Source organism: Lissotriton vulgaris, chromosome 5 (genome assembly GCF_964263255.1).
Source record: "Lissotriton vulgaris chromosome 5, aLisVul1.2, whole genome shotgun sequence".
Classification (NCBI taxonomy): domain Eukaryota; kingdom Metazoa; phylum Chordata; class Amphibia; order Caudata; family Salamandridae; genus Lissotriton; species Lissotriton vulgaris.
Window position 1 is genome coordinate 1,231,467,403 of NC_141693.1, and position 25,630 is coordinate 1,231,493,032.

The 25,630-nt window shown below is 52.2% G+C and overlaps 1 protein-coding gene across 2 annotated transcripts in view; it reads right to left on the reverse strand.

The window, feature by feature from the left end:
- Positions 1–25,630, reverse strand: part of KDM5B (lysine demethylase 5B) — an 856,576-nt gene that overhangs the window by 90,148 nt on the left and 740,798 nt on the right. For both annotated transcript variants that reach the window (XM_086923073.1, XM_086923072.1), the window contains one exon: positions 23,772–23,883. In XM_086923073.1, the coding sequence (XP_086779199.1) occupies positions 23,772–23,883 (112 nt within the window). The remainder of the gene's footprint in view (positions 1–23,771; positions 23,884–25,630) is intronic.

Consider the following 25,630-nt stretch of genomic DNA (forward strand, 5'->3'; position numbering starts at 1 on the left):
AGCAGGTCGAGAACTTTGCGGAGGGTTTTTAATATTCCAAAGCATTTTCCAGTGATTTTGCTGATTTGTTGCTTGAAGGAAAGCTCCGCATCAATCATTATTCCCAGGTTTCTGACAACCTCTGCTGAGCGGGGGATTGGCCCTAATTCCGTCGGCCACCAGTCCTGCGACCAGGTAGAGAGAGACTTACCGACCACTAGCAGTTCGGTTTTTTCGCCATTTAGGCGAAGGCAGTTGTTGTTCATCCACCCAGCCACTGCTCTCATACAATTGGAAAAATTAATGGCTTCCTCAGGCTGGTTATTAGCAAGCTGAATTATCAATTGGGTATCGTCAGCGTATGTGACGATATCCACACCATAGGATTCCACAATATGTGCTAAAGGCTCCATATAAATATTAAACAGCGTGGGGCTCAGACTTGAGCCTTGTGGAACCCCATGCCTCAGCTTGCGGGGGGATGACTTATAGGGAGGGCAATGAACCAGAAAACTCCTATTTTCCAAGAAGGATCTTATCCATTCTAGAGCTGGTCCCTCTATTCCCATGTCTGAGAGGCGTGACAGCAGCGTTGAGTGCAGCACGGTATCGAATGCTGCACTGAGGTCTAGTAACACCAACGCTGCTGTCTGCCCTCCGTCAACAAGTTGTCTCAGGCGTTCAGTGGAAAAGAGGACTGCAGATTCAGTAGAATAACCTGCTCTAAAACCTGACTGGGTTGGGTGGAGGCAAGAGTTCTCTTCGATGAATTGCATAAGTTGCTTATTCACCACCTTCTCCACAACTTTCCCACAGAAGGGGAGGAGGGATATAGGGCGGAGGTTTTGCAGTTGAGAAATATGAATGTTTGCTTTCTTTTTCAGGGGTATTACCTGTGCGGTTTTCCAAGCCTCCAGCACATGGCACTCCTGGAAAGAAAGAGCGATAAGCTGTTCAATCTGCTCAATCATGCCATCAAGGACTCCCGTGCATCGACTAGGGGAGATTACATCCAGAGGAGATCCAGAGTGTATTTCTCTCATAGTCCGAAGCAGGTCAGATCTCTTAGGGACTGCGAAGCTTGTCAACAGGGGCTTGGTATCGGGAACCTTTCTCACTATTGACATGAAGTTTGCACCTCTGTCAGAGACAACCTCCTTAGGGAAGCCCACTCTGGAGAACACTCCAACTAGGGCTCTTGCCACAACAGGTGCTGTAGTGGTCCTAGGGGGAATAGCTTCAGGATACCTGGTGGCATGATCCACTACCACCAGTATAAACTTGTGCCCTGATGCTGTCTGGGGTTCCATTGGACCAACAATGTCAATCCCCACTCTTTCAAAGGGCACCCCCACCACAGGCATTGGTATAAGGGGGGCCTTTGTTGTGCCACCTGACTTACCACTGGCTTGGCAAGTGACACAGGAGCGACAAAACTCCTTGGTATCCTCATTCATGTGAGGCCAGTGAAAGTGTGAGACAAGTCTGTCCCAAGTCTTTGTCTGGCCTAAGTGACCTGCTAAGGGAATCTCATGGGCCAAGGTAAGAAGGAAACCTCTCTGAGTCAAGGGGATAACCAGCCTCCTGGCCATGCCAGGCTTGGGGTCTCTTGCCGCAGTGTACAGGAGTCCATCATCCCAGTATACCTTGTGGGTACCTGTGGCGTTCCCAGCAGCCTCAGCAGCAGCCTGTTGTCTGAGGGGTTCAAGGGAAGGGCAGTCTAATTGTTCCTTCCCCAGGTCTTCTCTTGAGGGTCCCCCTGAGCCCAGGAATTCAACTTGATCAAGTTCAAACTCTTTAGGCTCAGTTTCCCTCAGTTCCTGTAGGTCAGCCTCCTCTGAGACTTGATCCTCAACCTGGGGCAGGGGGGAAGGCAATGCCTTAACCCTACTGCTCTTCTTCTTGGAAGGTGGCTGGTCCATTGTTCCAGGATCCAGCACCTGTTCAGTGGGGCATCTTCTGGCCTGTGACCTAGTCACAGCAAGCACATGTGCTGGCAAGCCTAACATCTCCATGTGAGTCCTATGCTCCACTTCTGACCATTGTGATGACTCCAAATCATTGCCCAACAAACAATCCACTGGGAGGTCTGAACTAACTACACCCTTCTTTTGGCCAATTACCCCTCCCCAGGAGAAAGCAACAATTGCCATACTGTGACTGGTAGTGACATTGCTTGCATTGGTCACCAGGAAATCTGTACCTGGCATGATCTGTCCAGGGTCCACAAAGTTAGGTGTGACCATTGTGACACTGGCACAAGTGTCCCTATAGGTCTGAGCCATTTTGCCATTGGTAAAAGGTGTCTGTCTGTATTTGCCCAAAGTATTGGGACTGACATCAGGGGATATATCCACATCCCCTGTACAGACAAGGACAGTCTGAGTGAGTGTGCCAACTAAGTTGTCATACCCCTCAGAACCCAAGGTTAACCCAACTAAACCCTTGGGAGGTGCACTACTACTGCTGGCTGTACTAGGGGGCACAGGTGCCTTAGGGGCTGCAGTAGTAGGAGTTTGCCCTCCTTTCTTGGTGCACTCACTAAACCAGTGAGTTTTACTTTTACAGTACTGGCACCACCTTTTGGACTGGCCTTCTTGATTCTTCTTTTTCTGGGAAGCCTGACCCCCACCCTCTTTGGGTTGTTGGGGACCTGTCGAAGACTTCTGGTCATTTTGTTCACCTTTAGAATCTTTACCCTTCGGGTCTGCTTTCTTCTGACCACCCTGGTTCTGGCCCTGGTTTTGCTTAACTCTTGTTCTGACCCATCTGTCTGACTTCTTTCCCAATTCTTGGGGAGAGGTCAGATCTGAGTCAACAAGATGCTGATGCAACAACTGGTTCTGACAATTGTTTAAAATCTGTTCCCTCATGATCAGATTATACAATCCTGTGTAATCAGTAACCTTACTGCCCAGCAACCAGCCCTCCAAAGCCTTAGTGGCACAATCTACAAAATCAGACCAATCCTGAGACTGAGTTTTCTGGGTATCCCTGAACAGCAACCTGTACTGCTCAGTGGTTAGGCCAAACCCATCAATCAGTGTATTCTTCAGGACTTGGTAATTGTTAGCATCCTCAACTCTAGTAGTGAGGAGCTTATCTCTACCTTTACCTTCAAAGGAGAGCCACAAGATAGCTTCCCACTGACTCTGGGGGACACACTGTACAGTGCAGGCCCTCTCCAAAGCAGTAATCCATTTGTGGATATCATCCCCTTGTTTAAAGGGGGGCACTATCTTACTCAAGTGTCTAGTGTCTAAACTCCTGTTTTCCCTTGGGGGAATGCTGCCACCAGTGGGATTTGTCCCACTCAATTCTTGCTCTCTAGCAAAGGCAAGTCTCTCTTTGGCCAGGGCAAGTTCTTCCCTTTCAATCCTCAGATTGACTTCCCTTACTTTGGCTTCATATACTCTCCTCTGAGGGGATGTCATCCCTCTGTGAGAAGAGGCCCGAGAGCCATTGGTCCGAATGGATCTGTTAGAGCCTCTTGATAGAGACCTAACTCGTCCATTCCCAATGTTAAGCTGGCCTGAGAGGGGCCCCAGGGATCTCCTAGTGCCATTCTAATGCCTGCTTAAGTTGTCCCTAGTTAGCTGGCTAACTACTTCTGGACCTTTGTCTGCCTCATCCTCAGATGGCTTTAGATCCTCATCCTCCTCTTCACCTTCTGCAGAGAGATGGATAAGGTCAGGGTCACCTAAGGTTCCCTCTAGGGGAGGCATGTTCCCATCTGGATGAGAAGGTTCTGTGTTACCAGCCCTCCTAGCATCATAAGTCTCTAAGAGACCAATCAGAAATGGGACTGTGGGGTTAGACCCCTGTTTTAGTTTCCTGGAGGTACACACTTATCTCATCTCCTGGAAGCTAAGAGCAGCATATCTGGAGGCGACCTGTGGAGGGTCCACTGACACAAGGGGAGACTCAGAGTTTCCTCCTTTGTCTGACATGCTGATTCTAGTGTGGTGTAAGTGATGCACCTACCTACACTATATGTTTGCCTACTGATCCCTTGCTAAGAGTTGTAGCCAAGGTGTGCTAAGCCTTGAGGAGCTACAACAGCTGGTTCAGTAGAACTCAGAGTACTCTAAGCTAAGTTATATGTACCTGAAGTACTTATGTGATCTTTCACAAGATATTCTTAGGATACGTGTGGTAAAACAACAGCAAGCTCAAATCCCAACCGCTGCTCACCAATGTGAGAAGTTGGCCTGATATATAATGTTCACTATTCTAGTGAGCACTTTGTATCAGTCCAAACAACCCTTATGGTGATTGGTTGTAAGTCAACCTTATAGACCAGCTATCCTAGTAGCGTGGATACGAGCAGTCTTCGGGCTAAACTCTAGAGGGCGTGTTAAGCCAGCTGTTATACCATCACATATACCCCTTGAACACCAAGTGAAAGGACACCACACAAGTGTTATGAAAATAAACAGTGTATTTATTTAGATCACAACAGCCCTGTACTCTTTATGAGGACAGGGTACTAAGCACACAACAAAACTCTTACGAAAATACTTTTGAGTTGCACAATTTACACAAATGCCCGAGGGGCACGAAAAACCATATACTACAAAAGTGGAATGCGAAATTACTAGCAGGTAAGTACTGTACTAATAGGCTTTGGAATCGCTAGGACTACGTTACTGAACCTTTAGATTACTAGTAGGAGGCCTAGGGGACTCGGGTGCAGAGTGTGCACTCTCACGCGGGATGCGGGACAAAGTCTATGGGAGCTAGTAAAGACAACGTTAGTGTTCTCGGGCGAACCCGATAAGGTAGATCGAAAACGACAGTGGATCCTGACCCTTGGATAGTGAGGCTATGCTGGGGCACCGAAATGCAAATGCTACTTACCAGTATGCATCTGTTCTTGGCATGTAGGGCTGCTGACATTCATATCTGTGCATAGATCGCCGCCTAGTGTTGGGTCCGGATGATTGCACATTGTTGTCCTGGAAGAGTCTTCAAAGTATCACGAGATAGGTGGCTCCTCCCCTGGACTACAGTGCGCATGGGCATCGACTCCATCCCCAGATTGTTTTTAGCCATTGTGGCCAAGATGGAGTGAATGATGACCATGCCATGAAATGATATGTGAACACTGCAGCTGCTACAGGCGCCGGGAAGGAGGGCGGGCGATATGAATGTCAGCAGCCCTACATGCCAAGAACAGATGCATACTGGTAAGTAGCATTTGCAGTTCGAGGCATGTGGGCTGCTGAATTCATATCTGTGCATAGAATACATAGCAGTCCCTCCATTAGCGGCGGCCGCCCGTGCCAGCTGCAGCAGTTTGGAAAAGTGTCTTGAGAACAGCCTGTCCTACAGCTGCCTGCTGTTTGGAGTGCACGTCTACACAGTAATGCTTAGTAAATGTATGTGTGGTAGACCATGTGGCTGCTCTACATATGTCCTCTAAGGGAATGTTTCCAAGGAAAGCCATAGAGGCCCCCAACTTTCTGGTGGAGTGGGCTCTTGGTGGAATGCTAAGAGTGCGCTTTGCCTTTGCATAGCAGATTTGAATACATTTCACGATCCACCTAGCAATACCAGCCTTGGAAATAGGGTTACCTTTGTGATGTGGTGCAAAGGCAACAAAAAGCTGTTTAGTTTTCCTAAAATCCTTGGTCCTATCAATGTAATACATTAGGGCCCTTTTAACGTTAAGGGTGTCGAGCATCCGCTCCGCCAGTGACTCTGGATTCTGAAAGAAAACCGGCAACTCAATGGTTTGGTTGATGTGGAACTGAGACACAACCTTGGGTAAAAATGTAGGGTTAGTGCGGAGCACTACCCTATTAGCATGAACTTGGAAGAAAGGCTCTTGGATTGTGAGGGCTTGCAGTTCACTAACCTTCCGTAGCGATGTAATTGCTACAAGGCAAGCCACTTTCCATGTCAAGAATTGAACCTCGCAGGAATGTAGTGGCTCAAAGGGAGGACCCATCAGTCTTGTAAGAACCACATTGAGGTTCCATTCAGGAGCTGGTGGAGTCCGTGGCGGAATGACTCTTTTGAGGCCTTCCAGAAATGCTTTGATGGCAGGCACCTTGAAAAGTGAAAGGTGCTGTCTATTTTGGAGGTATGCGGCCATCGCAGACAGGTGAATGCGAATGGAAGTATATGCCAGATTACACTTGTACAGATGGAACAGGTAACAGATGATGTTCTGAATAGAAGCATCTAGTGGATCAATGTTGTGGGTTGCACAATAGATGACAAACCGCTTCCATTTCGCCGCATAACAGGCTCTAGTAGTGGGCTTCCTAGCCTCCCGAATGATGTCCATGCAATTGGGAGGAAGGTTGAGGTAGCCAAACTCTAGGACTTCAGGAGCCAGATCGCCAGGTTGAGCTGTTGCGGATCTGGGTGCTGAATGTCGCCATGGCTCTGCGTCAGAAGGCTGGGTGTGAGATGAAGCCTTTGATGCGGTACCACGGAGAGTTCCAGAAACGTGGTGTACCATGGTTGGCGAGCCCACGTTGGAGCAACTAGGATGAGAGTCATCGAGTGCTGCATGAGCTTGCGCGCCACCAGCGGTATCAGAGGTGCTGGGGGAAAAGCGTACGCTAATCTGCCAGACCAGTTCATCCACATCGCATTGCCCTGTGATTGCGGGTGTGGGAACCTGGCGGCGAAGCTTTGGCATTTTGCGTTCTCCCTTGTGGCGAACAGGTCGATCTCTGGATGACCCCACCTTTGGAAGTACGGTTGGAGTACTGATGGATGTATCTCCCACTCGTGCATTTGGTGGCTGTGCCTGCTGAGCAGGTCCGCCATTTGATTGTCCTTGCCTGGGAGATGTTCTGCCATGAGGAAAATGTTCCTCTGAATGGCCCACTTCCACATGCTCTGAGCCATATGAGCCAGCTGCGGAGAGTGTGTGCCCCCCTGTTTCTGAATGTAGTACATGGCTGTCATGTTGTACTGAAGGACTGGGTTCTTTAAGACCCAGCGGTGCCAGGGCACAACACCTGAAACCTTCGTGGGTAACCTGCTCCGGCGTACAAGTCACAGAGACACGGGACACTTCCTTCGGCGTCAAAGATTCAAGGTTTATTTGCTGCAGGGAACACAGAGATCACGACAAGTACACAGCGTGCAACTTGGGGAGACTGCTTCAAATTGGTTCTGTGGATCGCTCCTTTTATACAGTTTTTACCCATACGATAACATGATACACAAAAGTTTACAACCCGGTTCCCACAATTATCCCCCAGAGGGGTCGCTTTGGTCACTTTGAAACACACAAGGTCCGGAACATAAGTGCGGAAACATTTGGCGGTTCCCAACTGTAAAAACCATCTTCCCACCATTAGCAAATTCCAATCAGCAGTAAAATAGATCGAAATAGGACGAAGACAGGTGCAGAGGAAGACGGAGACAGTGGGGAGATCGGAAAGGGTGTAAAAGGGGAGGTATCGGGAAACACGAGATACAGGCATCAAAGGGACGTGCCTAATGAGATGCACGGCTGAGACAATAAGTCCGTGCGGCAAGATGAGCCTCGAGCGATGCCATCTGCCTTACAGTAGCAACCCCCTCGTCATAAAGACACTTTCAAAGAACATGTGTCTTCCGCAAATATCTTGGGAGTCCCAGGGTCGCGAAGCGGACAACGTCCGTTCGCTGGCTACTTGAGGGCAAGAGACAAAATGGATGCCATATCTAAGATGGAGCCCGTGGGTACAGATGAAAAACCCACATAACAAACGAACGGTTTAAGTTAGCACAGCGAAACTGCGCACACTTACTAAACTCGTCATTTGCGGTTCATAGATACCAGACTCGACCATATTCGTGCGAGTCGAAAACACCACTTACAATTGTCACGGAACCTCAGTCCGTCCGGATCAACACGACCTTGTTGCACAGATGTACTTTGAATGCCTTCAAGGCCATGAAGATTGCCATCAGTTCCAGTACATTGATGTGCATCTTCCTCTGCTGTAGTGTCCATAGTCCCTGCCCCGTGTATTGGAGTACATGCGCTCCCCAACCCTGGAGAGAAGCGTCCGTTGTCAGGATGATCTGCGGCACAGGCTCTTGAAACGGTCGGCCCTTGCAAAGGTTTCGTGGATTCCACCAATGCAGAGAGTTGTATGCCCGACCGCTCACCAACACTAGGTCTTTGCAGTTCGAGGCATGTGGGCTGCTGAATTCATATCTGTGCATAGAATACATAGCAGTCCCTCCATTAGCGGCGGCCGCCCGTGCCAGCTGCAGCAGTTTGGAAAAGTGTCTTGAGAACAGCCTGTCCTACAGCTGCCTGCTGTTTGGAGTGCACGTCTACACAGTAATGCTTAGTAAATGTATGTGTGGTAGACCATGTGGCTGCTCTACATATGTCCTCTAAGGGAATGTTTCCAAGGAAAGCCATAGAGGCCCCCAACTTTCTGGTGGAGTGGGCTCTTGGTGGAATGCTAAGAGTGCGCTTTGCCTTTGCATAGCAGATTTGAATACATTTCACGATCCACCTAGCAATACCAGCCTTGGAAATAGGGTTACCTTTGTGATGTGGTGCAAAGGCAACAAAAAGCGGTTTAGTTTTCCTAAAATCCTTGGTCCTATCAATGTAATACATTAGGGCCCTTTTAACGTTAAGGGTGTCGAGCATCCGCTCCGCCAGTGACTCTGGATTCTGAAAGAAAACCGGCAACTCAATGGTTTGGTTGATGTGGAACTGAGACACAACCTTGGGTAAAAATGTAGGGTTAGTGCGGAGCACTACCCTATTAGCATGAACTTGGAAGAAAGGCTCTTGGATTGTGAGGGCTTGCAGTTCACTAACCTTCCGTAGCGATGTAATTGCTACAAGGAAAGCCACTTTCCATGTCAAGAATTGAACCTCGCAGGAATGTAGTGGCTCAAAGGGAGGACCCATCAGTCTTGTAAGAACCACATTGAGGTTCCATTCAGGAGCTGGTGGAGTCCGTGGCGGAATGACTCTTTTGAGGCCTTCCAGAAATGCTTTGATGGCAGGCACCTTGAAAAGTGAAAGGTGCTGTCTATTTTGGAGGTATGCGGCCATCGCAGACAGGTGAATGCGAATGGAAGTATATGCCAGATTACACTTGTACAGATGGAACAGGTAACAGATGATGTTCTGAATAGAAGCATCTAGTGGATCAATGTTGTGGGTTGCACAATAGATGACAAACCGCTTCCATTTCGCCGCATAACAGGCTCTAGTAGTGGGCTTCCTAGCCTCCCGAATGATGTCCATGCAATTGGGAGGAAGGTTGAGGTAGCCAAACTCTAGGACTTCAGGAGCCAGATCGCCAGGTTGAGCTGTTGCGGATCTGGGTGCTGAATGTCGCCATGGCTCTGCGTCAGAAGGCTGGGTGTGAGATGAAGCCTTTGATGCGGTACCACGGAGAGTTCCAGAAACGTGGTGTACCATGGTTGGCGAGCCCACGTTGGAGCAACTAGGATGAGAGTCATCGAGTGCTGCATGAGCTTGCGCGCCACCAGCGGTATCAGAGGTGCTGGGGGAAAAGCGTACGCTAATCTGCCAGACCAGTTCATCCACATCGCATTGCCCTGTGATTGCGGGTGTGGGAACCTGGCGGCGAAGCTTTGGCATTTTGCGTTCTCCCTTGTGGCGAACAGGTCGATCTCTGGATGACCCCACCTTTGGAAGTACGGTTGGAGTACTGATGGATGTATCTCCCACTCGTGCATTTGGTGGCTGTGCCTGCTGAGCAGGTCCGCCATTTGATTGTCCTTGCCTGGGAGATGTTCTGCCATGAGGAAAATGTTCCTCTGAATGGCCCACTTCCACATGCTCTGAGCCATATGAGCCAGCTGCGGAGAGTGTGTGCCCCCCTGTTTCTGAATGTAGTACATGGCTGTCATGTTGTACTGAAGGACTGGGTTCTTTAAGACCCAGCGGTGCCAGGGCACAACACCTGAAACCTTCGTGGGTAACCTGCTCCGGCGTACAAGTCACAGAGACACGGGACACTTCCTTCGGCGTCAAAGATTCAAGGTTTATTTGCTGCAGGGAACACAGAGATCACGACAAGTACACAGCGTGCAACTTGGGGAGACTGCTTCAAATTGGTTCTGTGGATCGCTCCTTTTATACAGTTTTTACCCATACGATAACATGATACACAAAAGTTTACAACCCGGTTCCCACAATTATCCCCCAGAGGGGTCGCTTTGGTCACTTTGAAACACACAAGGTCCGGAACATAAGTGCGGAAACATTTGGCGGTTCCCAACTGTAAAAACCATCTTCCCACCATTAGCAAATTCCAATCAGCAGTAAAATAGATCGAAATAGGACGAAGACAGGTGCAGAGGAAGACGGAGACAGTGGGGAGATCGGAAAGGGTGTAAAAGGGGAGGTATCGGGAAACACGAGATACAGGCATCAAAGGGACGTGCCTAATGAGATGCACGGCTGAGACAATAAGTCCGTGCGGCAAGATGAGCCTCGAGCGATGCCATCTGCCTTACAGTAGCAACCCCCTCGTCATAAAGACACTTTCAAAGAACATGTGTCTTCCGCAAATATCTTGGGAGTCCCAGGGTCGCGAAGCGGACAACGTCCGTTCGCTGGCTACTTGAGGGCAAGAGACAAAATGGATGCCATATCTAAGATGGAGCCCGTGGGTACAGATGAAAAACCCACATAACAAACGAACGGTTTAAGTTAGCACAGCGAAACTGCGCACACTTACTAAACTCGTCATTTGCGGTTCATAGATACCAGACTCGACCATATTCGTGCGAGTCGAAAACACCACTTACAATTGTCACGGAACCTCAGTCCGTCCGGATCAACACGACCTTGTTGCACAGATGTACTTTGAATGCCTTCAAGGCCATGAAGATTGCCATCAGTTCCAGTACATTGATGTGCATCTTCCTCTGCTGTAGTGTCCATAGTCCCTGCCCCGTGTATTGGAGTACATGCGCTCCCCAACCCTGGAGAGAAGCGTCCGTTGTCAGGATGATCTGCGGCACAGGCTCTTGAAACGGTCGGCCCTTGCAAAGGTTTCGTGGATTCCACCAATGCAGAGAGTTGTATGCCCGACCGCTCACCAACACTAGGTCTTTTAACTGCCCGTGAGCCTGAGTCCACTGACGTGCTAAGCACTCCTGAAGCGGACGCATATGTAGTCTCGCGTGTGGGACTATGTAGATGCAGGAGGCCATCATGCCTATCGACTGCATGAACACTCTTGCTGGAAGCGAGTGTTGAGGTCTGAATCTTTGGATCAGCGACTGAATGCTGTTGACTCTCACTGAATTTGGCTGCGCAGTGGCCGCCAGAGTGTTTATAGTCGCACCCAGATACTGCCGTATGTGGGCGGGCTGGAGATGTGATTTTGGATAATTCAGTGAGAAACCCAGATCGTGCAGAAGGTGAATGGTGTGGGACACGTGGTCGGCGCACTGCTGGGCCGACTTCGCTTGAATGAGCCAGTCGTCCAGATAGGGGTAGACGTGGATGTTTTGACGTCTCAGATGCGCCGCCACCGTCGCCAGGCACTTTGTGAAGACCCTTGGCGCTGTGGTGACCCCAAAAGGCAAAACCTTGAACTGGTAGTGCTGGTTTTGAATGGTGAAGCACAAGTTACTACTTGTGTAACGATATATCTGTAAGAGACATTAGTTAGTGATAGATTCCTTACCTTAGAATATCCCCAGGCGTCAGACTGGATCCGGAAAATTTTGCGTAGCAGTACCCTTGCGCGTCGGTAGGCGTCGTCTGCGGCTCCGCGTCCGTCGTCGGCGTCGTGGGCGCCGTGATGACGTCGTCGGAGTATATAGACGCCGCCTCCGCGTGCTGACGTCAGTTCTTAGCCACAGCTTTTCCGCGCCAGAAGCGCAGAGCCATGACAAAAACCGACACTGGTGCCAAGAAACTAGGGCCCTGAAAGGGGATGACCTTAACCCTAGATATCGGTTCGCAGAACGGGGAGGATGGGTGGGTCGGTAAGGAATCTATCACTAACTAATGTCTCTTACAGATATATCGTTACACAAGTAGTAACTTGTGCATCTGAAAGAGACACGTTAGTGATAGATTCCTTACCTTAGAATAGATACCCCAGCAATACCATCCCCGTGGTGGTGGGTCTGCGAACCAATATTCACACCAGAAAGTCCTGGAGAACGGAACGGCCGAAGTAGCCATCTCTCCGGACTTGACTGTCCAGGCAGTAGTGCCTCGCAAACGTGTGCAACGAAGCCCACGTAGCAGCCTGGCAAATGTCCTGCAGGGGCACACCTCGGCCCAAGGCAGTTGTAGTGGCCGTGGCTCGAGTGGAATGAGCCCGCAGCCCAACAGGTGGTTCCTTCTTTGCCAAGGAGTAACACGCCTGGATGCACATGATAATCCATCTAGAAATGGTCCTCTTGTGCACCGCTTTCCCTTTCTTAGCGCCCGCGTACCCAACAAAGAGTTGATCATCCACCCGGAACTGGCGTGTGCGATCCAGATAGAATGAGAGCGCACATTTTGGGTCCAGACGGTGGAGCCTCTCCTCCTCTCTCGAGGGGTGCGGAGGCGGAAAGAAGGTGGGCAATGTGATGGACTGCCCCATGTGGAAGGCCGTGACCACCTTAGGCAAGAAGGAGGGCCTAGTCCTCAAAACAACCTTGTCCGGATGGACTGAAAGGAAAGGAGGCTTACAAGAGAGAGCCTGGAGCTCACTCACTCTCCTGGCAGAGGTGATGGCTACCAGGAAGGCAGTCTTTAAAGAAAGAAGGCGAAGTGGACAGTTGTGAAGAGGCTCAAAGGGAGCGCACATCAGAAATGTCAGAACCAGGTTCAAGTCCCACTGAGGCATCACGAAGGGAACAGGAGGAAAAGTATGAGTGATGCCCTTCAGGAATCGATTCACGATAGGGGACTTGAACAAAGAGGGTTGGTCAGGCAGCCTCAGAAAGGCTGAAAGAGCCGAAAGATAGCCCTTGACAGTGCCCAGAGCAGAGCCCTGCTGGGCGAGAGAAAGAAGGAAGAGAAGAATCTCAGAGAGAGGGGCATTGAGAGGATCCACAGCCTTTGCTGTGCACCATGCCACAAATCTGTTCCACCTGCAGGCGTATACCGTTTTTGTGGAGGGACGCCTGGCTGCCAGAATGATGTTGCAAACTTCAGGAGGCAAGTCAAATGGCCTCAACTGCCGCCGCTCAATCTCCATGCCTGGAGGTGGAGACTGGACAGGTTCGGGTGGAGGACCGTCCCCTGCTGCTGCGACAGAAGGTCCTCCTGAAGAGGCAGACGAACCGGGGGATCGACTGACATACTGAGTAGCTCGGGATACCAGTACCTTCGTGCCCAGTCCGGAGCCACAAGGATGACTTGTGCCCGGTCGCGCTTGATCTTCTTCAGCACTCTGGGCAGAAGAGGTATAGGCGGAAAGGCGTACAACAGACCGCAGCTCCACTCGCGACGAAAAGCGTCTCCGAGCGAGTGCCGCCTTGGAAATTCCAACGCGCAGAACTGATGACATTGCGCGTTCTCTTCGGTGGCGAATAGATCTAACCAAGGCTCTCCCCAACGCAGAAAGAGGCCTTGCGCCACGTCCGAGTGCAGACGCCATTCGTGATCCATCGAGCACCGACGGCTGAGTTCGTCCGCCCTGGCGTTCAGAGAACCTGCCAGGTGTTGAACCACCAGAGTCACGCCCTGATGTTCCAGCCATTGCCAGAGGCGCAGAGCCTCCTGGCAGAGGGTCCACGACCCCACACCGCCCTGTTTGTTGCAGTACCACATGGCGGTGGTGTTGTCGGTGAACACTTGCACCACGCTCCCCCTGACAGAGGGGAGGAATGCTTTCAGTGCCAGACGAATCGCCCGCAGCTCCAACAGATTGATATGGAGCCGGGACTCCGCCGGAGACCAGAGTCCTCTGATCTCCGCCTCTCCCAAGTGGCCACCCCTGCCCTGGAGGGACGCGTCCGTCACAACTACGTGCTCCGGTTGGGGAAGGGAGAGGGATCTGCCGTTGACCCAATCGCGGTCCGTGAGCCACCACTGCAGCTGTCTCGCAGTGCCCTCCGAGATCAGGACGTGGTCGGAAAGGTTGCCCCGGTGCTGGGCCCACTGAAACTTCAGGTCCCACTGCAGAGCCCGCATCCGCCACCGTGCGTGATGCACCAGAAGGATGCAGGAGGCCATCAGTCCCAGAAGCCTCAGCGTCAACCTGACCGAAACCCGGGATAACGGCCCGAAGACCGGGATCAGGGCCTGTATATCCCGGACTCGCTGTTCGGGCGGGTAAACCCGAAACTGCGCCGAGTCGAGAACCGCTCCGATGAAAAGGAGCTTCTGAGAGGGGCACAGGTGCGACTTCGGCACATTGATGGAAAATCCCAGCCTGTGCAGGAGATCCGCCGTAGTCTGGAGGTGGTTGACGACTGCCTGGGGCGAGCCCGCCTTCAACAACCAGTCGTCTAGGTAGGGGAAGACTGAAACCCCTAACCTGCGCAGGTGAGCTGCGACCACCGCCATCACCTTCGTGAACACCCGTGGGGCGCTGGTAAGGCCGAAGGGGAGCACGGTAAACTGAAAGTGCTCGAGGCCTACCGTGAACCGCAGGTAACGCCGGTGGGCCGGCAGGACGGGGATGTGGAAATACGCATCCTGCAAGTCCAACGCTACCATCCAGTCTCCTGGGTCTAGGGCAGCCAAGACCTGAGCCAGTGTCAGCATTTTGAACTGCTCCTTCCGGAGGAAGCCGTTGACGTTCCTCAGGTCCAAGATAGGGCGTAGGCCCCCTTTGCCCTTCTTGGGTACCAGAAAGTAGTGGGAGTAGCAACCACGTCCTACTTCTGGCCCAGGAACGCGCTCGATGGCCCCCTTGGCCAAGAGGGCCGAAACTTCCTCCCGCAGGAGCCGCAAGTGATCCCCCGACACGCGGTGGTGTTGCGGTGGCATGGCTGGAGGGGTCGTCTCGAAGGGGAGGGAGTAGCCCCTTCGGACGATCTGCAGCACCCACCTGTCCGAAGTGACTGTGCGCCAGTGAGAGTGGTGATGGCGAACCCTGCCTCCCACTGGCGTCACATGGGCCGAAAAGCACGGACTAGGAGGGTTTAGAGGCGGATGCTGCGGGGGCAGGTGTGGACTGGCTCCGCTTGCCTCCCCTACCGCCTCCACGGCGGTTTCCACGGCCGCCGCCGCGCTGGACGACAGTTTGCGGCGAGTGGCTGGCGGCACGTGTGGGGACGCCCCTTCCCTGGCCACGAAAGGAGCGAAAAGCAGCCACTTGCTGGCGCGGGGCCGAGAGGCCCAAGGACTTGGCCGTAGCCCTGGAGTCCTTAAAGCGCTCGAGCGCGTGGTCTGCCTTGTCGCCAAAGAGGCGACGGCCATCGAACGGCATGTCCATGAGAGTATTCTGGACATCAGCCGAGAAGTTGGCGGACCTAAGCCAGGCGTGGCGTCGAATCGCCACCGTCGTAGCCATCGCTCTGCCCAGCGAGTCAGTGGTGTCCAGTCCGCACCTGATCGAATATTTCGCTGCGTCCCGACCCTCCACAAGGGCTTGGCCGAGTTTGGCCCGTACCTCCAACGGGCACTCTGGCAGCAATTCCGCCACCGTTTCCCATATAGAATGGGTGTAACGGCCCAAGAGGCATGCAGTGTTGGAAGACCGCAGTCCACAGCTAAGGGACGAGAAGACCTTTTTGCCAAAGGCCTCGTACCTCTTGGATTCCCGATCAGGGGGTGCTGACGGGAAGGCGGTCTGGGAGTTAGAGGCCTGGATGACCAGACTCTCGGGGGTGGGGTGGGTGGACAGGAAACATGGGTCGCCCGGAGCCGGGCGGTGGCGTCTGGCCACGTTCCTATCTACAGGCGAACCTGTAGCGGGCCTGGACCAAGTGCCCAACAGAACGTCCGACAAGGCCTCATTAAACGGCAGCATTGGCTCCATGGAGCATGACTGCGGCTTAAGGACCTCAGTGAGGAGATTAGTCCTCACGGCCGCGACGGGGAGCTCAAGGCCCAAGGCCTTAGCAGCCCTCATCAACACCACACTATATGTAGCGCCCTCCTCCGAAGCCACGGAAGGAGGAGAGACGAATCCAGTGTCTGGAGAGGTGTCCAGGCCACTGGCCTCCCCAAGGTCTCCTGTCCAGTCCATGTTAGACTGACATTCCCTTGTCAGAGGGTCCTCAGACCCCTCCCAATCCTCCACTTCCCCCATCTCCTGAGACTCAGGGTCGTAAGTGAATGAGGATGGGTCATAGGGATGGAAATCCCCGACCGGCGTCGAGATCGGCGCCGACAGGCCCCGTCCCGACGCCGGAACCCATACAGAGGAGGAATTGGGGACGGCGTCGGCCGGGACCGACGCCGGCGGGGACACCACACGGACCGACCCCGGGGGGGTCGTAAGGTCCACCGGGGACGCTCCATCGCCCGACAAGGGCCGAACGGCGCCCTGCGGCATCGGACCCGAAGGCACCGACGACGCCGGGACCGCCGAACCCTGCGGCGCCGAGCCCGAGGGCAGCGGCGGCGTCGGGATCGCAGAGCCCTGCGGCGCCGAAGACGTCGGCGGCGTCGAGGCCGAAGCACCCGACGGCGTCGGGGTTGAACCCGACCCACTAGGGCCCCCAGACGGGTTCACTGGGCCCGAAGGCGCCGCGGAACCCGTCGGGGAAGAAAGGGACCTCATGGCCATGAGGAAGCGCTCTATCTCCCCCGGCGTCGCGTTCAGCCCAGGGACCGGGGGGTATGGAGCCGAACGCGGCGCCCGCGACTCCTGAGGAGCCGCGTGGGCGGTGTCACCCGAACCCCCGGCCGCATCGCGCGAGCGTCGGGGGGAGTCGGAAGAGCGATGACGTCTCTTCGACTTCTTATGCTTCTTACCCGACGACTTGGACCCGGAGGAGTGGCGCCGACTCCCGGAGCTGTGACGGCACCGCCCCCGCGACCTGTCCCTCGACCTCCCGTGGGACCGGGACCGGGACCTCACTCGGCGCGGAGCCGACTGGCGGATCTCGAGTCGCCTGCGGGACCGCTCCCGCCTGGCCTTCCTCGAGAGGGCCCGACAGTCGGAGCAGGCCTCGTCGTCATGGTCGACGCCCAAACACGTCAGGCACAGTCGGTGCGGATCCGTAACCGACATGAGTCGCTCGCAACCGCCGCAGTGCTTGAAGCCGGGCATCCCTAACGGCACCGTCGGAGTCGTGAAGACTTCGAAAGAGATCAAAAAGATCCAAAAAGTTAGTCAAAAAATGACCAGGGAACTGCTTTTTCCAGATCTGCGCTGGCTGGCGCGGAAAAAAGAAGAACTGACGTCAGCACGCGGAGGCGGCGTCTATATACTCCGACGACGTCATCACGGCGCCCACGACGCCGACGACGGACGCGGAGCCGCAGACGACGCCTACCGACGCGCAAGGGTACTGCTACGCAAAATTTTCCGGATCCAGTCTGACGCCTGGGGATATTCTAAGGTAAGGAATCTATCACTAACGTGTCTCTTTCAGATCCTGAGGTACTTTCTGTGTGAAGGATGCTGTGGAATGTGAAAGTACGCATCCTTGAGGTCCAGAGTTGCCAGGAAGTCCCCTTGCCGAAGCAGTGGGAGAACCTGCTGCAGCGTGAGCATATGGAAATGTTCCGACAGAATGTAAAACTTTAGAGGTCTGAGGTCTAGGATGGGCCTGAGGGATCCGTCCTTCTTTGGAATCAGAAAGTACAGGGAGTAAACTCCTGTACCTTGTTCTTGCAGGGGCACGAGCTCTATTGCTCCTTTTTGCAGCATGACGTTGACTTCCTGCTGCAACAAGTGCAAGTGCTCGCCGGACATAGGACGGCTCCTTGGGGGTATGTTGGGTGGAGTGGATGTGAGCTCCAGACAATAACCATATTGCATAAGAGATCTGACCCACCTGTCCGTGGTGATTGACTTCCACACAGGCAGGAACTGCTGGAGTCTCCCCCCGCCCGGTGTTGCGTGGTCGGGGGGCAGTGACAAGGCGTCACTGTTTGTTGGCGGTGGAGGACCTGGAGCTGTTATTACCACGTCCTCTGCCTTTGACGTTGTTGCCACGGTATCCACCCCGACTCTTGTTGCTATAGGAGGGTTGGGTGTTACTCTTATAGAACTGCGTTGACTGTGACGCTTGACCCCTCGAGGTGCCTCTATTATTGGAGCGACGAAAGGAACCACCCCGAAACTGCTGTGACTGCAAGGCACCCATAGACTTAGCAGTGTCGGTGTCCTTTTTCATCTTCTCGAGGGTGGTATCGACTTCTGGGCCAAACAGGTGGTCTGGGTTGACAGTTTGGTTGAGGATGGTAGTTTGAATGCCTGGTTTGAAACCGGGCCATGCATGCCTACGCAGTAGAACGCTAGTGTTTATCGCTCTTGAGGCGGTGTCAGCCACATCCAGAGCGCACTTAATTGAAGCATTGGTGATAAGCTTCCCCTCCTGTATCAGCATCTCAGCTGCTTCCTTATACTGCTCTGGCAGGTGTTGTAGAAGGGTCTCTAGAGTGTCGTAGTGTGCCATGTCGTAACGCGCAAGCAGCGCCTGTGTGTTGGATATGCGCCATATGTTCGCTGCCTACGCAGCAACACGCTTCCCCGAAGCCTCAAATACTTTAGATTCCTTGTCTGGGGGAGGAGCATCACCCGTAGTCTGTGAGTTGGCTCTTTTGCGAGCATTGGAGACAACCAAGGAATCCAGAGGCAACTGTCCCTTGATGTATGTTGGATCAGTGGGCGCTGCCTTGTACTTTTTGTCAATACGTGGGTTGACGACTCTTGCTCGGGTGGGCTCCTTGAAGACCTCTGGCGCATGTTTTAACACCTCTTTTAGCATTGGCAAAGTCTTTACAGTTTTTTCAGCGACTGAAAAGGTGTCAAAAAGAAAATCGACGTCTACTGGGTCAGCATGGAGATCGACGTCATGGTTGGCTGCCGCCCTTTCAATTAGAGCATTGAAAGCTGCAGAGTCCTCAGTTGGGGAAGTTTTTGCTGAAAAGAGCTGAGGCTCCTGTCCTGAATGCGAGTCCCCAGGGTCGCCACCAGCAGACCAAGGCTCAGTCACATCCTCCGGGTCTGAGTAGACTGGGTAGGCATACTCATCCTCGTCGTTACCATCACCCTCCTCAACATTAGAATGAGTTGGTGAAAGTTCATGGCCTTGAGGTGAAGCAGGCTCTAAAGGGGCAGAGGCACCAGCAGGGTTTATCTTTCTTTTAAGTGGGATCTGGAAATGCTCCAAAGCTGGTTCAGGGGTGATCTTCCGTTTAAGGAGAGAGAGCTTGCCTGTGTTGGCGTCGATGATTACTTCTCGACGCTCTTCTTCTGCCAGTGGTTGGTGGCGCGGGCTTGGAACCACCAACGATGCCTTCGGCGTCGAAGATAACTTCAAGGGCCCCCCGGCCCCAGGCTTTGCTGTGAATGCCTTCGGCGCCGTTTTTGGCGGCAACGTGAACAGAATCGGCGTTGGCACTTTCGCCGGTTTCTGGAGAGGCTTGGGCACAGTGTCCTGCGGCTCGACTGCCGCGGTCCCCTCCCTAATACGCTGAAGAGACTCGTTGACCTTTCTAGTGAGCGAGGCGGAGGGACGGACCGACTCGAGAGAGTCTTCTGAAGCAGATTTTGGGCCGGCGACCGAGGCCGCAGTCTTCGGAGCCGACGCAGCTGCCCCCTTGGCCTTGTCGATTGGAAGCGGGTCAGCGATAGACTTGGGGTCGTCCTGCAGCTTTTTTGTGGTCTTCTTATGGTCGTCGACCTTCTTGGTATGGATGCGACTTTTAAGTGCGTCGACCAACTTCGGCGCCGACGCCGCCGAGTCGGCCGTTTTCACCTTCGGCTTCGAAACCGTAGTCTTCGGGTCGGCCATTTTGGCGTGTCCCTTGAGCTCGACGGCCATCTTGGATTTCTTCGGCGCCGAGGCCTCCGAAGCCTTCGACCCGACCAGTGCGACTTGCGCTTTCGGTTTCGATACGTCTGGCGTCGAGACCGATGGTTTCACTTTCGGTTTCTGTACCGTAAGTGGCGCCGTATCAATGTCCGTGGCCGGGCCGGAAGGCGGAGCCGTGGGACGGGAATCAAGACTTTGGGTAAGGCCCGAAGGCGATCCCTCAGCCTGGGCCTTATAATGTTGGCTGGCCCCGGAGTCAGTGTGAGGAAGCTCCTCTTCCGAGCTATCCTCTATGGTGGCAATGGCCCCGTCGTCGTCCCCTACCTCCTTGACTACTTCATCGAAATCCTCGTCTTCCGCGTCGTAGTCTTCCTCGACCTCTGACGCCGGGTTAGATTCCGTGATATCTTGGACAGTGTCGTCGCCGACATCCTCCGTGTCGAAGATGTCCGTCGGAGGGGGTGCCGATCGTTGGGCCTGCAGTCTTGCAGCTCGGCGGAGCTTAAGCGTCTTCTTCGACCGGAACTTGGAGCAGGCCATACACTTGGCCTCGTCGTGGTCCGGCGACAAGCACTTATTGCACACTGGGTGCACGTCGATATGTGGGTACTTCGAGGCAACAACAAACACAACACACAAAAGAGCAGATCAGGTCTGGAGAAGAGTGTGTAGCTGTACTGGCCAGGGTGCAGATTAAAAGGATGCATACATGAGCACATGATGTTGAAAATCACTGGCTATATGAATCCCATCAGACCACCCCTATGGTGGAATTTACGTCATCTGGGATGTTACAGATCATACCAAAACACAACCGACCATGTAGTGCCGATGTAGAAATGGATGTCAGGAAGATAGCCGTGACAATCATCAAAAAGTGATCATGACTAAGGTGCAGTGCCTATATAACAGTAGTGAAAATAAAATTAACTACATGTGCGTCGTAAGGTATTCAAAACGCACTTCATGTGTCAAAAGTTAAAAACACGCCGGGTAATAAAGTTACCCAATGGCGCAGTGATGAACGGTCAACTTCGAGGCACACACCGGGCACCTCTTAAATGGACTTTGTTCCATGATTAAGTAGTTTGGAGCGTCGTGTAGGCCCGTCCGCGCCGAAAGCACGCGGTGGGCAGAGTTGGCTCGGAGTCGATGAAACAAACGAACCCGAACGATAGACAATACCGGCGCGAGTCCTAAAGACCTTTTGGTCTCAAGTAAAAGAAGTTAAACAACTATCGATTCCGACAGAGGGAACCGAAACACATCCGAACCCAATGGCGGAAAAAACCAATCTGGGGATGGAGTCGATGCCCATGCGCACTGTAGTCCAGGGGAGGAGCCACCTATCTCGTGATACTTCGAAGACTCTTCCAGGACAACAATGTGCAATCATCCGGACCCAACACTAGGCGGCGATCTATGCACAGATATGAATTCAGCAGCCCACATGCCTCGAACTGCCGAAGTTACCTAGCCCAGGGGCTGCAGCTGCATAGGTCTCAAAAGACGTCGGGAATCCTCGTAGACGAACCAGGAGCCTGAAGAAAGAAGTTGCTGGCAGGCGACCAGTGAAGATAGTTAGAGTGATCCAAGCCTGGATCGAAGATGGATGACACCTGAAAGCAGAGGGGACCAAGTTCGTGACTACTAGCCAGTAGTCAGGTGGCACCAGGAGGGCACCGGATGGTGGTCACCTCGACTAGGTGAGTGGGCGACGCTGGGCTCTGCAGTCTCACGGACCAGGAGGCGTTGTCGGCGACCAGGATGGAGGTGCGAGCTGTCCCACGATGGATGATGCTGTCGACGTCGCTGGACCCAGGATTGGGGCAACAAGTCTTGGCAAATTCAAGCCCACGCGGTGGACCTAAAATGGCGTCTGGAGTGGACCAGGAGGGTCCGGGGTGCTCCTTTTTTGGAAGGGAGCAAGGGCCAGTCTGGAGCAACCAGACCAGCAGCAGTGATGTCGTCGGGCGTCGTTCAGAAGGCCACAAGCCAGCGGGCTAGTAGCCAAACAACGCGGTGAGCAGCAAAAAGCAGAAGGGCCCCACGCAGATCGTGGAGATGCTGGGAGGCTGGACTTCGGTGCCGGAGCTGCTAGGGGCGGGGCTTCTCGGACCCCAAAGCACTCACCAGAGGATCCCTCGGCGGTCGTGCTGGATAGAAGTCGTGCAGTTCTGATGATGGCCGGTCCCTCGAGGTCTCGTCGCACCTACGGTTCTCAGCTTAGCTGTAGAGGTAGGTAGAGGTCAGAGGTGCCAGGGAAGCCGGGTCTCGTCGAGCTGGTCGGTCGAATTCCTGAGGAAGGACGTGCAGCAAACCGCAGAGTTCTTAGATGGTGCCTGCGGATGCAGGTGACTACTCCTTAGCCACAAGGGAGAAATCTTGAGAAGAGTCGAAAGTTCCTTTCGTAGAAAGTAGTTTCTTGAATCAAAGATGATCTAATTTGGAAGGGTCCCCGCTCCTGCCTTTATCCTAAAGAAAGGGGTGGGTACGCGACTAGGTCCTGCCCTAGGGGTGGGACCAGGAAGGGGGGTGGTTACACCCCTCTCCCATGCCGGACTTTCCCCAGGCCAGGGGCTGGTGTGCCCCTGGAACTGGTTCTAGCCGGCAGATGCGTAGTGAGCACCGGGGTGCCACTTGCAGTCGCCTTCCTGTAAAGCCCTGCCTACCCAGGATACACAAAACCCTGTCTGAGATGGTGCTAGCACCGCCCCTGACAGGAAACCATTTCTCCAAGCTCTCGTCGCTGGAAGGACTCCCAGCAGCAGGAGGTCAGACTCGTGTCTGTGGTGGCAGCATCCATTTTGTGGAGCTGAGGCTTCAGTTAACTTTAACCGGGGTTCACAGTTACATATATGTCGTGTCCCTCTAGAAGGGTGGAATGCTAACCCCGTCGCCAGAATTGGCGAGGGGTTAGTATTCCAATTCGTATGACACCTTACTCGACATGTTTTGATAAAGCAATACCAAAGATAGCATTTAACCGCGAGGATTATAATGCACTTAAGAGTATATGGTATGCGTTATCATGGAACAGCTATTAGGACTTGGTTCCGCAAGCTGCAAACGGGCTCAGCTCATGCCAGAGCACCATTTCACACGATTCCAAGCACTCTGCCTTCAGGATTGTCAAGGCCTGCCATAGGAGTGACTGATAGGAATCTGTGTGCCCATTTTTAGGGTTAGATATAGGTATACTATATCTAAAGCAAAGGGTGATTACACCACCTTACCCCAGCTGTCGTGCAGCCAGTTGTGTCAGATTTAGATGGCCATCCAGGGGTGGCATAATACATGCTTCAGCCCCTGGTAGGCCCTGGGTACACCTATGCCCTGAGTTACAGGGTCTGATAAGGTGGCCCAGTTCCAATTGGATAATGCACCTAAGGTACACATGTCAATTTAGTGAGAGAACAGCTAGGCTGTGGGTCTGATTGGCAGGCCCACAGCCAGAGAAAGTCGTAAACCAGTGAAACAAAAGCAAAAAATCTGGGTGATCATAGGATTGCAGACCCTACTCTCCTACAGACAGGCTCTCAAGAAAAGCTTTGGGCCCTGCACCTTTCCCCTCCTACACATGAAGCACTAAGTCTTGACTGCTCATCAGCTCTATCTAGAGGAAAATAAAACGTTAAAGGGAGTATCTTAATTAACAATTTGGAGTACAAAAAGGTGGCCCTTGTTTGCCAGTGGTAAACTTATGTACTCAAAAAGGATAATGGAGTAGAGGAGGATTTTGATTTAACAGTGGATAAATTAGGAAGCCATCCTGGTGCCCATGCAGAATTTCTCAGCAAGATACCCTACATGTGTTTGCTGAACAGACCACAAAACCAGTTACACAAAAGCGTAAACCACTGCCATAAGGTAACCACTCTCACCAATTATGTACATAAGCAATACATTTAATAGAATTGAAGTTAAATACAAACCATGGAGAGGAATGCAGTTACGTCCTGGTGAAAAAGGAGATTGAATGTATGCAGTTCTGTTATCCCACTCATGAGGCAAAGAGAAAGACATTGCACCCACCGTCTGAGATACCTAATTAAAAAAAAACACATGGTAAATCACGGGGTTATAACAAAGTGTCGCTCATGCCAGATGCTTAAAAACATTAATTTAAGCACACCATGTTCACATGTCAAATTGATGCATCATTCACAATCTTGGGTTGGCAAGAAAGGATAAGTTACTTACCTGTAATCCTAGTTCTCTTCCAGGGGTATCCTCATCAAAGTCATAAGCACTGAATATTCCCGCCTACGTGCGGGGACCCCAGAAAGAATATAAAAATATACATGGAAATCAAATATTTAGCTTCGCATATATGTATGCACATATATCATTTTTTCTCACACCAATGCAGCCCCAAAACTGAGGCTAAACAATGTAATTACTCATACATGCACTGAATAAGCAAGGAAATAAAAAACACATTAGGTCAAATAGCCCTTGAACTTTGTGTTTTAATGAGCAAAACACTCATAAATCCTGAAAATTGCTAATAAATAGACAGTGTTAGCCCATAGGCTGCATTGTAAAGCAATAGCATAGAAAATGAAACCATTTTCAACAAATAAAACTGGCACCGGGTCTTTAAGGCAGCCACGACCCCTAGCTTCCCATCATGCCTCAGGGGGTGACAGTTAGGTCAGTTGTTCTTTGCATAACCCTGAAGACAGGGCTCAACAATAAACTATAAATACATTGATCACATCTCATTTACCTGGGGAGGCGGGTGGGTTGCTTATGACTTTGATGAGGATACCCCTGGAAGAGAACTAGGATTACAGGTAAGTAACAACCTTCTCTTACAGGGGATCCTCATCAATAGTCATAAGCACTGAATAGAATAGCAAGCCCAACCAACCACCTGCAATTAAATGAGAAGAAAACATGATCCAACCAAAAAAATTGTTTGTAACTGCCGAACTCCGCTGTTAAACAGATTCAGCAAGGAGGCCTAACCTACTTGGGTATCTGCTCTAGTGTCTGAATCTAGACAGTAATGTCTGTTAAATGTATGGAAGGACCTCCAAGTCGCCGCCTTACAAATCTCAGATATAGGCACATTATTAAGAAAAGCTGTAGTAGCCGCTTTCCCTCTGGTGGAATGTGCCTTGGGGGAAAACCTTAGGGTCTTCTGCGCCAACTGATAAGCCAGCTTAATACAAGAAACTATCCACCTTGAGATAGAACGTTTGGAGGCTGCATAACCTGGTCTGATCGATCCATTATTGACAAATAACTGATCAGACTTGCGTATAGATTTGGACTTATCAAGATTTTAGAACTCTTTTCAGGTCCAAAGAATGCAATGCCCTCTCAGCTGGTGTGGAGGGATTGGGGAAAAAGGTGGGTAGAGAGATGGTCTGGTTAACATGGAAATCTGACACCACCTTAGGTAAAAAAGAAGGATGTGTTCTCAATACTACCCTATTCAGATGGAACACTGTTAAGGCTCTTTGGAACAGAGAGCTTGAATTCGCTCACCCTGCGAGCTGACGTGATGCTACCAAAAAAGATGCCTTCCAAGAAATATGCTGCAAGGTTGCTTTATGAATGGGTTCAAAAGGTGGACCCATCAATTTTTATAGCACCAGGTTCAACTCCCAGGGGGATAACGGAGGTCGCACCGGAGGATAAACCTTTTTCAAACCCTGGAGAATAACAGTGGTTCTCCAGTATTGGTGTCTTTCATAGATTCACATGCGACTCGCCCACCTCCCCTCAGGGGCTCTCTTCTCCTCATAGACTCTGTGGTCACTCTTGTGCTGTGAAAATCTGA